The 14,439-nt window shown below is 38.9% G+C and overlaps 2 protein-coding genes across 2 annotated transcripts; both read left to right on the top strand.

The window, feature by feature from the left end:
* Nucleotides 1–762: 762 nt before the first annotated feature.
* LOC106747832 (homeobox protein aristaless-like 3) lies at nucleotides 763–7,150 on the top strand. Its single transcript, XM_014625762.1, has 4 exons — nucleotides 763–840; nucleotides 2,854–2,988; nucleotides 6,062–6,369; nucleotides 6,859–7,150. Exons 1-4 carry the CDS (start codon nucleotides 763–765, stop codon nucleotides 7,148–7,150), a joined length of 813 nt encoding a protein of 270 aa, XP_014481248.1.
* Nucleotides 7,151–10,254: 3,104 nt separating this feature from the next.
* On the top strand, nucleotides 10,255–13,994 carry LOC106747831 (cytochrome P450 6A1-like). The gene is made up of 6 exons (XM_014625761.1): nucleotides 10,255–10,437; nucleotides 10,974–11,357; nucleotides 11,849–12,371; nucleotides 12,963–13,184; nucleotides 13,345–13,596; nucleotides 13,685–13,994. The coding sequence occupies exons 2-6, from the start codon at nucleotides 11,028–11,030 to the stop codon at nucleotides 13,855–13,857; spliced, it is 1,500 nt and encodes a 499-aa protein (XP_014481247.1). The 5' UTR covers nucleotides 10,255–10,437; nucleotides 10,974–11,027; the 3' UTR covers nucleotides 13,858–13,994.
* Nucleotides 13,995–14,439: the final 445 nt, after the last annotated feature.

The following is a 14,439-nucleotide window of genomic DNA, read 5'->3' as shown; positions in this document are numbered from 1 at the left end:
GGAGGAGAAGAAGAAGAAGAAGAAGAGGAAGAAGAAGAGAAGGGTAAAACCTCCTCCTTCCCTCACACACACACACACATACACACACACCAAAAGGAGGAAGAGGGAGAGATAGGGAGAGAAAACGGATAAAGCACGAAAGGAACGGGTGAAGAATGACGAAGAAAGAGCACAAGCGTGGGCGGCAAGGAGGGAGCGACGCCGGCGGGGCCGCTGCGAGGTCGCCGGGCGGGGAGAGGGGAAGAAGAGGACAGAGGAGAGAGCGAGCAGAGGGAGAGAAGAGAAGAGATGAGGGCTGCAGACCGCGATTTAGCGGATTTTCAACATAGCTGCACCGTCGTCGCGGAGGGGTGTGCGCGATTCTTAACGCGGCGGAACCGCCCCCCGGTGGCGACGCGGCCAATGGCGCCGCGCAAACCAGTTACCCCTGATGCGCGAGCTCGCGAACGAGAGGGTTGCTCGCTCCTCTTCGCTCTCTCTCCCTTTCTCTCTCTCTATCCGTTTTTCACCCTCTCGCCGTGCGCCGTTCTCTCACCCTTCGCCGGAACGAGGCGACAACTCGCGGCAGTGCTCTCGCCATGTTCGCGCCGAGCGAGCAGCCCGTCCTGCGACAGTGAGGATCTCCGCTGGAGCCGCCAGTGGAGTCGCCGAGGAGAGTCGCGCGTCGTCGTCGTCATCGTCCTCTTCGTCCTCTGCGCGCAACCCCGGGACCGGTCAAGGTAGCGCCGTAGCGGGACCGACCGCCGCGGCCGCTTTCTCCCCATGGCGGGCCCGTACTTATCGCCTCTCGGGCCCCAGGCCGACCTGCTCACCGAGTACATGTTCGGTCGTCGTCGTCAGGTCAGTGTACGTTTCTCTTAATTCTGTATTCGTTCCCCGTCAGAGTTCTTACGAGCGACCGGGTGCTGATCGGCCCCGTCTCGGTCCCTCGCGCCGATCAGCCGTTTCTTTTTTCGGTTCCCCGAAGCAATTCCGTCGGCGTAACTGAATGTTTCGGGGACCAGACGCAAATTCGTTTGCGGAAACGGAAAGATTCCTGCAGGAGGTTTCCACTCAGCCAATTGTCTTCGGCTGTCTCGGCCGAATTCTAACGCAGCTTCGAACGTCCGACACGAATGTTCTCGGTCACAGAAACAGAGATACCACTTCTTCCCGTTCGGATTTTCATTTCTCATCACCGAGTTTTCACCTGGTCTCTATCCCGTCGCGAGAATCGAGTTCTTTCTTTCACGTGATAATGCTGGCGTTCAGCAGACAAAGCTTTTAATTTAGGTTTAGATACTTTCGTGTTCATCATTTTATTATTCTACAAAATATAATGAACAATAAAGGAAGAATGACGCTTTCCGTACGACAGTTTCCAAAACGAACTTAACCAAATGGCCTCAGTGGGCGCGTAGCGATTATTGATCCCAATTGACACATTCTCTAATTCTTTTTTTCCGTGCAGAGAACAATCACTAAGCGTTCATTGGGCTTTTTTCTCCGATGAACGCTGTTTTCAATTGATACTCCACTACTCGAATCGCGCGAGTATTCGAGTATTCATACGTGATCGCGGATGGTTTGCGCGACAAGGTCTGGGTGAAGTACACGCGGAAGTCGAGATCGGTGAAATAAAGCGCACTGGCGATTCCGGTGAATCGCGATCATGTGAAGTGTAACATATAGAAAAATATATATTTTATATACCTGCGAATATATCACAAGCATCAAATTTATTCAAAATATATTTCTGATATTCTTAGTAAATTTATTACCTCAATTAAGAATATTAAATCAAAATAAGTTTTGCTTATTCAAATTAACTGAATTTAACTTTTCTTTGATAATGTTTATAATATTCCTGAGAAGAGAGAGAATAAATTTTTCTCTTAAGTGTGTGATAACGAACTTTTTCCAAAATTTGTGATATTTATGTTAAAACTGTTATATATCAACAAAATATTATTTTTCGAGGATAATTATTACTTAAAAGAAGGAAAATAAATTGAGTAATCGCTTTTCTTAGCAGTAGAATGATCTTTTTTTTGTGTATGACGAGTAATGAGGCGCATAAAGAAACACTGAATATCCTGTTGAAATTTAATTGCAATTTATATCTTTTTTATCTTTATTCCCTAATTAACAATAGTCTTATATTGTTGTTTATTTGAGTAATACCCGATTGTTAAATACAAATCGTAATACTCGCGGGACTATTCTAAACAGAATTCTATCCAACGAGCTGAATATTTTTTGGAAATTTAATTGCAATTTAAATTTTTCCTGTTTATATACGTAAAGTAACATAATAAATCATCGTAGAATTTATCTAACAGATAATGACAAGTTCGCGTTATTAAATTACAGAGGAGATAACAATATACGATTCTCTGATATAATATCAAGGATCAAAGAGGATTTATATTTTCTTATTTTGTGAATATCTGCAAAGGAATATCGGCGTTAGCTTCGTGTACGAATCTTCGAGACGAATAAGAGAAATATCGTATTTCAGGTATACTCAAATTCACTCACATTTCGTTCAATTCCACTTCCACTTTGATTCTCTGGCACACACGCACACACACACATAAACGGACTAGAAATAATTATGGGATATATTATTTAATTCACGAGATATCTCCTTTTTCCCTCTGGCACATTTTTATGCGCAAAATGTGTGTGAACGTTAATGAAAAAAATATTACCGCGTTCCGACGTGACATATCAGGGCTGATACCATAATTGATAGCCGTCGAGTAATTTAACAGCCGTAGTTTATCGAGAATACGTAATAACGAGCGAGCGCTGAGCTTTGACGTTTCGTGGCGTGTGTAATAGTCGAATCCTTGTGACTTTTTCAAGCAGAGACGCAATCGGACGACGTTCACGCCGCAGCAACTTCAGGAACTGGAATCCCTCTTCCAGAAGACGCATTATCCCGACGTTTTCCTCAGAGAGGAAGTCGCGCTACGGATATCGCTCTCGGAAGCACGTGTACAGGTGAATCCACCATGCGATCACTTCGCTATCGCTGTTTTGCTTTTTTAGTATTTGTTCAGCTCCCGCATCTCAATTTTCCCTCTCTCGGAGATTTTTTTTCTTTTTTTTCAAATAATATAACATCGATTTGAAATGTCCCCAACGAAAACACGATCGAAGCGTCTCGTGCGAAAACAGTCGCAAAGCGGCCGATTAGAAAGATTATCAACTCTACGGTCCTACGTCGATTCGCACATTTGACATCACGATTTCATCCTGTTCGATTCTAACCTTTTTTTTTATTTATTAACAATATGCACGGAGAAAAATAATTTAAGGCTCCAACAAATTGTATGCTGTCGTGACAAATAAATAATAATATACGGGGTGTTTTCTTAATTTTTCCAAGACTTTGAAGACAAGTTTTTACTTGAAGCGGTGATTTTATTGTACTAAAAATTTTCTTTTGCACGATAAATCTTAAAACGATCAATGATATAGAATACGTGTATCATGCTTAGCATTTGAATCTGCAATCCTTTGTTCGCAAGTCTTTTCGCGAAATAAACGAGTAAATGAATAAATCTCCATTGATAGATTACAGATAGATTCCGTGGGTTAAGTATAAATATTTTTTGGTTGTACACGTAAGATATTTGTTTATTTTACCGAAAAATGTTGTTTAAGAAGCGTCGCGATCTCACGAATTTCAACTCAATGGATAATATTTAATCAAAGATCGTTTCGAGAAGAGCGATCTTGAAGGCGATCGGAGATACTCTTCAGTTTTCAGTATTTCGTAGTTTTGGGCAAATGTCGACATTCTTGATCTTTCCGCCGCTCGATGGGTAGGAAGACAACCCTTTTATCTGGGAAACTATTCGAGATAAAAGCCAATGGCCATGCCTTTGCCTGCCCGGCAACCAAAGGGCTAAGAAAACTTGCAACCTCAAAATCTACGAAATGCGAGCTCCCAACGGATTACCTCATTCCCTAAAACCGTTCACTAATTAAAGCCCGAATAAACTATTTACGGAAAACACGCGCGGTTCAGCTCCATTCGCTTTCCGAGCACGCTCGGAAGTTTGATTAACCAGCTAACGATCGTAATTTATTTCCGCGCTCTCCATTGGTCGCCGTTATTCCCGTTATTAGCGAGCGTATAAACATGTGAAACGCGTGTAAAATATTACAACGTTTATGAGACCGCGAATTAGAACACGAGTTTAAATGCGGGACAGCGTGAGGGATCGGATTAATAAATTCTTTTCTTATTTTGGAAATTTGAAGCGTAATTACGAAAGCGTCTTCGCAATCAGCGGCAGTTTGCAATCAGCTCAGATCGGAAAGAAAGACAGCGCGAAATTCAAAATCCTTCGCATTGTTCTCTTTTCTCATTAAAAAGAGAAAAAGAGAGATACACGCCACCTATTGTTCATTCTTTGTTGAAAAACAAACTTGACATTGAAGAACGAACTTTCGTTTGTTTGCTCAATTTCAAATTTAACAAATTTGCTTCAATCAAAGAGATTTCATTGAATCCAAAAAAATCTTTTTCTCTGTGATGTATAATCTGGACAAGATTATCACGGCGCGTTTCTGTTTCATGAATGTTTACATCTTCGTTTACATCATCCATCATCGACGGAGATTCAGATTCGAAAAGACACGGATTGTGATTCGAAGAAACGGTCTTTCAGTCACCCAATCAATCAACTGTTGTGACACGATGTACGGATTGTCCGGTCGATTAATTTCCTCGCCGGGTCGCAATCGAGGAAGTATCGGGGCGATGACGACTTTTCAATTAGGCCGGGTTGTCTCGCGCAGATGTCTCGATTCATTAATGATATTAGAACGCGAACAAAACTGGCCGACTCGATCGTATCACAAAGGCGCGTACATCTGGCTGCGATACGCGGCTGTTACGCGCGCGGACCATTGTGCGGAAACGATTAGGCGGGCAAGGCCGATGAAACGACAACGGGGCGATGCTGCCTTTGCGTAACGGGCGCGAGAAACTCGGAAGTTCGGCAAGCAAATCCGATTAATGCTTTCGAATCTCCTCAGCCGCGAGTCTCTCGTACAAAAGGGGCAAAAGGGGAGTGTAAACTATCTTAGCCGGGGCGTTTGATAATTGGCGGTACCGCCGGAACAGCGCGGATCCTTCGCGCGTTTGATAGATCTCGATGTCGGAGTGCGGCATAATTTAATTTCTTCGAATAGCGCTTAGGAGAATTTGTTAGAACGCGGTTTATATAATTGAAATGTCTCAATTAGTGACAAAGTAACCTCATCGTGAAAATAAATTAATATATAAATTAATCAATTGGTAATATACGTGTTAAATTAGATACGTAAAATTTATTTTGTTCGAAAGTTGGAACATTTTGGATTCTAATTATATTAGATGTTTTATTTAATTTATGATAAAATTTTAGCTAATTTATAATATGTTCTCGAAAGTAACGGAAGTACCATTTAGTGACACGTAATTGTGATTTTGTCTCGATTCGTGACACGTGTACACCTTTATTATCGCAATTGCATCTGCATCTGTAGTATCGAAGTATCGTGTAAAGGCAATGTTTTTACTATCACTTCGGATGAAAATACAGCCGACTTTCGCTTGTTTTGAGTGAGATTCCACTCCGCGAAATCGAGAATGTGCACTGAGAAAAAAGACTTAAGAATTTATTTGCAAAATATACGGCTTACTTCACAGCAATAAGCATTTATTTAAATACGGCGAAATAAAATTTTCCTCTTAGCAATTAATAAGAAAATTTCGTTTATATTTGACAAAAATACATGTCCCATCGTCGCGATGAAATTTTGTTCTAACCAATAAACATCGAAGGAGGAGTATCACAAGAAACATTTATTTCGCAAAATTTCAATCTCTTCTTCTCAGTGCGCCGTCCGCGTATTCGAGCATATCCCTTCACTCATTTGGTCATCGCTTTTTATCACTTTAAGTCTTACTTAGTAGTCGCTTAGACGTTCGCCATTTTTCCTCGCCCCCGAAGCGGTAGTGGTGGTCGAGGGGGCGGAATTACGGCAACGATCGGTCAGGTCAGCGGTTCCTCCGCAGGTATGGTTTCAAAACAGACGGGCAAAGTGGAGAAAGCAAGCTCGGTTACAATTGCTGCAGGACGCGTGGAGAATGCGATGCTTGGGTTTAGGGAGCGCCACTCCGCTGCTGCTCGGCCGGCCGCCCCCTGTCAGCCCCGGCGGCCTCGAGAGAACTGCCGTGGACGCCTCCTCGACCTCGCCGTCCTCCTCGTCGGGAGGGAACCTCGCGGGCTCGCCGACATCGAGCGACAAATTAACCGAGACCGGCGGTCCTATGCCGCCCGCGGTCTGCAGGGACTTCAGGATCCTGCCGCCGCCGCCGCCAGGGTGAGAGACGACTTATTATTTTTCAAACTATATTTTACAACCCACATGTATTTATTACAAAGGAAGGAAAAGGGGTGCTAGAATGAAGTAAATGTAATTATCTATTTTCCAGAGCCTTTTAGATTAAGTAATATTTTTATCAATTCAACTTTATTTTGCTCTGGATTTTATCGTATAAATACTTCCTTGAACGCAGTAATAATTTAATTTGTAAATGAATTACCAAATGTAAGTGTAAGGTGGTTCTAAATTTCAGAGGATATTTACTACAATTAATATTTCTTTTCCGTTGAAGAAACCTAGTGATTTTAAATTTTTTGATTTTTCTGTCCGGTAAATATTTTTTTAGAAATAAATTCTGATACATTCTCCATGTTACAAATTTAATACTTGTCGCAAATGTTTAATATGTACAAGTAAATGAATGCGTTCAGCAAATATCTGGATATCTGGAAAATATCTAATCCAAAACTATCGCTGGATTTGTAGATACTCGGTACCTTGTGACAAGTCGCCCGACCGGATGAAGTGCCGTTGCGCCACGCCGCCGAGGATCTGCGCGAGTCCTGTGGATCGGAGCGACGTCCTGGCGGCGAGGGAACGGCCGCAGGAGGCTGAGATGGACCTCACCCTGAAGGGACACCATCACGCCTCCACTAGGCATCCGCCGGTCACGACGCTCTTTCATCATCTCGGGTCGAGCAACCCTCAGCAGCAACAGGACGTCGCAGCGAGCATGGACGAGCCTCTGGACGTCACCCTCAACAGCAAGAACAACTGAGCTGCGAGCTGCTAGGTGATTTCACTCCGAACGACGAAGACGGTGCGCGATATCGGCCGTTACGCTCACGTTACGTCACAATCGTAGATAATTCCGATAACGCCCACGTCACGGAAAGATATCGTTACTTTGCATCAACGTAGAAAGGAAGATGTCGAGTATACTGAGTCGATCATTACGACGTGGATATCGCGATATCCACGTTCATATCGTTATATATATTTTATCTCGTTACACTTCTTGTATATTGAATGAGAATGCAATTTAGCGGTGCATTTAACGTATCGGGAATATCTAACGATACCGTCTTGTCATGCAGACGATTGTAACATCGAGCGGTGTGTGTTTAGTAATTACGCGTTGCGGATTGTAATGATGATTCAGAATGAAGTATTTTTAAAGCAATATTTTATAATGGCGGGCATATATACACACGCATACACACACACACACACACACATTTATTAGACACTAAATATCTTCCACAATAAGCGATCTGAAAGTACTCATTTTTTACATGCAGAATGGATATATCTACGAGTGATCGGTAATTCGTAAACAATCGTTAGAAATATAACATATTATTATTAAATTGAAATTATTTATTCGCAACTCATGCTATTTATAAATACTCTGGCGATTTAAAAAAATACACTTCTTCTAAAAATACTTCTAAATAATACACTTCTACGTGTAAAGCTAATAATACTTCAAAAAAATGTTTCAAATGCTTCTAGGAATGCTTTTAAAGATAAACCTGAATTAAAACCGATATTTCTATTTGGAGAGAAAATTAAAACCCGACAGCACTTTTTAGCCGGTCATTTCTTGATGCATTCTGTCATACAGAAATCTCGCGTTTAGAGAATGAAATTCAGGGAGAGATCCCGCGAAAACTTTGCATCCTCTATTGCGCGAATTGTGAGAAGACACTGAACGACTATTTCGAGATAAAAAAAGGAACGAGTGTTAATCTTTTTTCGATTATTATTAGCCGTTCCTATCATCACGATTGAAATCGAATCGACGATTAACTCGACGGAATTAATCAATCGCATTAGTTCGGCTAATTGGCCGATAGAATTGGTCGATTTCGTTTAATTAATCGTCAATTGGAATTAAATCGTGATTGTAGAAATAAGCATAAGTCAATTGTTAAATTTAACTTTAGTTTGAACTTTCTCTCTCTCTCTCTCTCTCTCTCTCTCTCTCTCGTATTAACGTGTGTACGCTTTTCAAATAACGTGCATACACACATACACATACACATATACAAAAGCTCTTTCAGCCCTTCAGGCAGAGGTATAATGTTACGAAATGCTACAAAGCATTCTTCAACTTTATTCGCCAAGTACATGTATCGTCTTCGTAGAGAAATTACCATTTATTATTAACGCTCTCCGTAGAAGAAAATGAATAAATAATATTTCTATGATAGAAGGGAAGGACTGAAAAAGGATACAGCGTTAAAAGTGCAAACGATTTTTATTTCAGTAGAGTCGTCTCATGATGAGCATTTTCGGAATTGTGAGATCGTAACGTCGACTAAAGGCTGCATTCCAATATTCATTGGTAGTTCCGAAAATTTATGGTTTATGTTACACATATTATAGATACTCAATACACCGTCAGTGAATATCGAAGGATGCAGGACCTGTAAAATTAAACTTCGCGGATTTGTAACTTGTCGTTGTTCACTCTCTCGATGCATAATTTTCATCTGTAAAAATTCCCGGAGGAGGAGGTAGACGAGCGTTTGCAAGAACGCGTTTCTGTACAATAAATAATAATGTAGCAGCTTCGATCGACAACGATCAATCGAGGAGATAGCTCTGTTAAGTGTCGGAACGCGTCTGAATTTTGGAGAGATTTACGATGTAAGATATCTGGTATGCGCGTATTTGTACGTACGATTATAAATATTATTTCAGGTGCATCCATACACCTCCCATTTTGCACCTGCGCATACGACATGACGACTGAAGAAGGTAGGAAGTGTACTCTCTGAATGAGACTCTTTCGTCAGTTGTTATGCTAGAGTTTTTGATAATAAACCTCGAAATGTTAATGCTCTGTAAATAGGTCTATAATTATAATTTATATATAAATGAATAAATATATATATATAAATATGGCAATTAAAATTTAGGATATATATTTGTTTTAGAAATAAATATTAATCGCAAAGCATGTCTCTTCTCACTTACGTCGATTATTTACAATTCCTTTCCCACATTTGGAAATAAATTACGTTACTCCATCTTATTTCTTCGTCGGATACAAAATTGTTGTATTTCTCTGCGTAAATCCTTCTCAGTTACTAGACAGAAATTAATAAACTGTCCAGTAACTAATCGAAAAATGAAATTTCTACCAGGGGGAAGAAAAATTGTTGTAAATATTTAAATGCTTCTACTTAAAAAACGTCTGTCAAATCGATGAATGTTTTGTAATATTTGTGTCGAAAATAGTCACTTCTTATTTATGTTTCTAAATAAGTGAAAAATGATAAAAGTGAGTCACTCCCATACCTGCATTAACCTGTTAACCGGGGAATTAATTTTTTTTGTTTGCGTTCAAAATATTACGGCAAATTTCCATGACGAAAAATGTCGTCATGCCCATTGCAGTAGTAGTTCGTGTATGAAATATTTCGTCATGCCTAGTTAACAGGTTAAGCACTGACTGAGCTATAGTCTCTGTTGAATATAGATGGCATCTACATGATGCTACGATGCTATGTATGTCCAATTTTTCGATGCACTTGGCATATTCGTTCCTTAGTATTTGAACCTGTCGGGTATTTAGCTATTGCGTGATATTAGATGCCATTTCAAACGATATCAACATTGCATATATTTGACTTATTTTATTAAAAACTTATTTTGCTACATCAGTAGTAAATATTATAATTGTTTTAGTAAATGTCTTTTATAAATGTAGTACGGTTAGAAATGTGTAAACGAGGGCAACGTGTATGTTATCAACCCGACATATGATTTGTTTTTCATGATTCTTGTTGCGTTATCGCGCAACATATACGTGTAAACGTGCAAACGTGATAGTGTGTGAACACAGATGAAGTCCTAAAAGATATCGTTCTTGCATTTCATCGTGACTCAGATAATAATTACGCACGTGAATCGTAGGAAATTCGTGCGACAAAGCATTGGTATATAATTGAAGCCAAGTACGAATCACTGACAATCAGTATCTGAGCCTTCGTAACTGAGTTCACGCTTAATGTTGGTACGGAAATACGGACGTATAATAGTGCAAGTTTTCAGGTAGGCTGTTTCCCTCTACTCGTTTGTGATTGTAACTCCTTGTAACTTGCGAAGCTTTATACGCAAATCATATTTTGATACATGAGTCGTAATAATATTTTGAAAAGAAAGAAATGTATCAAAATTACCTTTTTGAAAGCAAAGAAAGCAAATATCTAAAATATATGAACATTAAATTAAATTAAATAAATTTTGAAAGAAGCATGTTCGGTCGATGTCTTTTGCTTTGCAAGACAAGATTATGATGGAAATATTTTACTGAAAACATAATGAAAATTTATTTGAAAATCTCTCTTAACCGACCTTATTTCATTATCATTTCGTCAATATTTCAGTAAAAAATTACTTTAATAGATATCATTCCGTATCACGTATGAAGTATAATTTTCTCAATTTGAATTCTCTTCTTGAATATATGTGATCTGGAATCTGGTCACAGGATTCCTCGATATAGAGCAATTGAAAATTCATTTTCTCCTTTTATTATAATATTTTCATTTAAGATATTTTTATTTAAGAATATTGCTTATTTTCAGTAAAGTTCATTGTTGACACCAACAAAGCCGTGGGGCGAAGACTAGCACAAGATTATGGAAACTTTGGAAATACTATGCGGCATCATTGCCGTAATCCTTATTATCTATTACTATCTCACATCGACCTTCAACTTTTGGAAATCTCGTGGCATTGCTGGTCCAAAACCAATACCATTGTTTGGCAATGTGAAGGACGCAATGCTTGCCAGAAATGCTATAAACATTTTTGTGGCGGACGTATATAACAGCTACAAAGATGAGCCCCTAATCGGTATATTCATTAAAAGGAACCCTGTTCTTATCGTGAAAGATCCAGATATAATCAAGGACATTCTCATCAAAGATTTCCCCAAATTTGCTGACAGGGGAATATCCACTCACAAGGTACTTTTGTGACGTTGCTTCAGTTTATTTCACGAATTCGCTTTTTTTTCATCGAGTCAAATTACACGAGAAATTTAACGGTAGGATATTAGACACACAATGGGGTCGTCCAGGGTAAGCAAGAACTAACAGTAACGCTACAATAATGTTATAATTTCTCATTCAACAATGCAACTGTTACACAGGCTTTACCAAAAATGGGGAGACAGAATGGAATATCTTGGAAACAGAACAATCGACAAAAAATATAACGAAATTAAAGTCACCGACTTATGTCCCCCTCCAAACCTTACAATTTTTATCTGAGCGATTTTTCTGTTTAGTGGGTAACATAACATTGTCGTAATGTTACTGTCAGTTAGTGTCAATTAGGTAGGAATTATTAACAAACTGTGAGTTCAACGAATCGGCGATTTCAAACGAAAGACTTCTATAATCTATAGTATGTGTGTGGCGCTCGATCGGAATATAAAGTGAGAAATTTGATTTAGAATGATTCGCTGTCGCAACATCTAGTCGCCTTGGAGCCAAAAAGATGGAGACCGTTAAGGACAAAGTTATCGCCTGTTTTTACAGCTGGGAAATTGAAAGATATGTTCCCTCTGATGTTAGAATGCTCCGAACACCTGGAAGCATACGTGGGCCAATTGGTGAATAGAAACGAGCCCATAGAGTGTCGTGAGCTAACGGCCAAATATACAACTGATGTCATCGGTAGCTGCGCCTTCGGTATCGATATGAATTCTATATCGGACGTGGACAGCGAATTTCGCAAAATGGGACGAGAGATATTTATTCCGAGATGGTACAAATTAATACGTTTCGCAATAAGAGAAGGCGAGCCATGGCTTTACAATATTCTCAGTTATGTCCTACCGGAAACGGAGACCAACAAATTCTTCATGCGCATTCTCATGGAAAATATCGACTATCGGGAAAAGAATAATATCGTTCGACACGATTTCGTCGATACGCTACGCGAATTAAAAAAGAATCAGGACAAAATCGATATTGGTGAGTATATCTATTCCATATTATCAGACCATCCATGAAATCAAATATATAATAAAATTATACAATATAATATTATATATAATATTTAATATGTAATACTATAATATTGAATGAAATATCTTGGTATTAATAATATATATAATATTATATAATATAATAAAAAATATTACAATATGAAAGAGAGAATTCTTTTTGATGTAAAAACTGAAGTAAATTGGAGTGAGAAATAATTTCACAAATCGCGCAATAACATTCTACTTATGGTATCTCAGAAGCAACAGATTAACCATTAATCAATATTAAACTAATATTATATAATTTCTTGCTCTACAATCCTCAAATATAATATGATATATGTTCTATATATAACAGTTACATTTGTTCAGTGGGAAATTATACATAATATTATCTATAACATTGATGTAGTAACTGGTTATTCAACGTTTGAAATGGAATCGGAAGTTTCGTTTCAGTTGCATATGATTATTTGTGTTTCTCAGTTTATGTTAATTGTTCAAACGACCAGTCGATGTACTAGTCAAATTGTTTATAAAATTCGGTTTACAAGAAAAAGAGGGTGCTGCATTTCAGAACTGACCGATAGTGTGATCGCTTCTCAAGCGTTCGTATTTTTCCTCGCCGGTTTTGAAACTTCATCGGCCACCATGAGCCATGCACTTTATGAGTTGGCGCAAAATCATACGATACAGGACAAACTACGAGAAGAAATTAACCACGAGTACGCAAAGAATGGTGATTCTTTATCATACGACAACATCAAAGGGATGCCTTATTTGGATAAGGTTTTCAAAGGTACGTTTCTTTCCCGATGCAGATTAGAGAATCGCTGTATACATAAATATATTGTTATTTTTCTCAACGGTACACAGTCTTGAGTTTAAAATAAATTAGTTTTACTTCATATAAATGCGCCATCATAATCATTATCTGATGATTGGTGTTATCGATACAGAAACGTTACGAAAATACCCGCCAGGGCAGGTTCTAAGGAGGAAATCGACTTCGGATTATACCTTGAACGGCACTGAAATTAATTTACCGAAAGGCCAAGTTATATTTATACCAGTTTTTGCAATTCACCGAGATCCTAATATATATCCGGATCCGGATGTTTTCGATCCGGAGAGATTTAACGAGGAAGTTATGCAAACTAGGAATCCGATATTGTATCTTCCCTTTGGCGACGGTCCAAGAAATTGCATTGGTACTATGAATATATATTCTTGATGTGTTTTGTACTACGTACGTAAGTTTAGAATGGCTTGTGCTTAATAGTTGCCAATTTCTCCTAGGTGCTCGCTTTGCTATTTGCCAGACCAAAATTGGACTCATAAAGATGCTGCGGAACTATAAGATTGACGTTTGCGAGAAAACGCAAATACCTTATGAAATTGATCCCAAAGCGTTTCTACTGGCACCAAAGAATGGAATATACTTGAAAATGACCAAAATCAATGTAGCATAATGTATGAATTTGAATTCCGCAAGTATACATTAAGGAAGAAGAGGAAAAAGTGAACACTACTGTGGCTTAAAATAACTAATTCGATATATATAATTGTAATATTATTACAAATATATATGTACATGTATGGATGTACATATGTATGTATGTATGTATGCATGTGTGTGTGCGTGTGTATGTATGTGTCATGTTTCACTACGCAATTTTTTAAATTTGCATAACGAGATTAGTACATATTATATAAAACATGTATAATAAAGAAAAATGTCATTGTTGTATTAAGACAAGAAGGTGACACTATGACCCTTGCAAATATTATGGCCTCTCTTAGGTTGCGTTCGGAAACTTCACTCGTGGTGTACTTTTGTGACTTGAATGACTGAAGTCACAAAAGCACATCAAAGAGTGATGTTTCCGAATGCAACCTGGACGTTTCAGAACAACTGGTGTCTAGTAGTCTGCATGCTGTCTATGTTTCCGAATGCAATTTCAGCGTTTTCGAACGGCTAGTGTCTAGTGGTGCGCATACAATGTGTGTTTCCGAACGCAACATGTGCCAGCCAATCGCGGACTAGTGGTCGT

This window comes from Dinoponera quadriceps, unplaced genomic scaffold, assembly GCF_001313825.1.
Source record: "Dinoponera quadriceps isolate SergipeBrazil2010 unplaced genomic scaffold, ASM131382v1 scaffold2358, whole genome shotgun sequence".
Taxonomy (NCBI): domain Eukaryota; kingdom Metazoa; phylum Arthropoda; class Insecta; order Hymenoptera; family Formicidae; genus Dinoponera; species Dinoponera quadriceps.
Note: the sequence above shows the minus strand (reverse complement) of the source record. Positions and strands in the feature narration are given on the sequence as shown.

Coding starts and splice junctions, on each gene's coding strand:
- LOC106747832 (XM_014625762.1), top strand. CDS start 763: ATGGCGGGCCCGTACTTATCGCCTCTCGGGCCCCAGGCCGACCTGCTC. Junction 2,989..6,061: donor TCTCGGAAGCACGTGTACAG/GTGAATCCACCA, acceptor GTTCCTCCGCAG/GTATGGTTTCAAAACAGACG. Junction 6,370..6,858: donor CTGCCGCCGCCGCCGCCAGG/GTGAGAGACGAC, acceptor CTGGATTTGTAG/ATACTCGGTACCTTGTGACA.
- LOC106747831 (XM_014625761.1), top strand. CDS start 11,028: ATGGAAACTTTGGAAATACTATGCGGCATCATTGCCGTAATCCTTATT. Junction 13,185..13,344: donor TTTGGATAAGGTTTTCAAAG/GTACGTTTCTTT, acceptor TTATCGATACAG/AAACGTTACGAAAATACCCG. Junction 13,597..13,684: donor CGGTCCAAGAAATTGCATTG/GTACTATGAATA, acceptor AATTTCTCCTAG/GTGCTCGCTTTGCTATTTGC.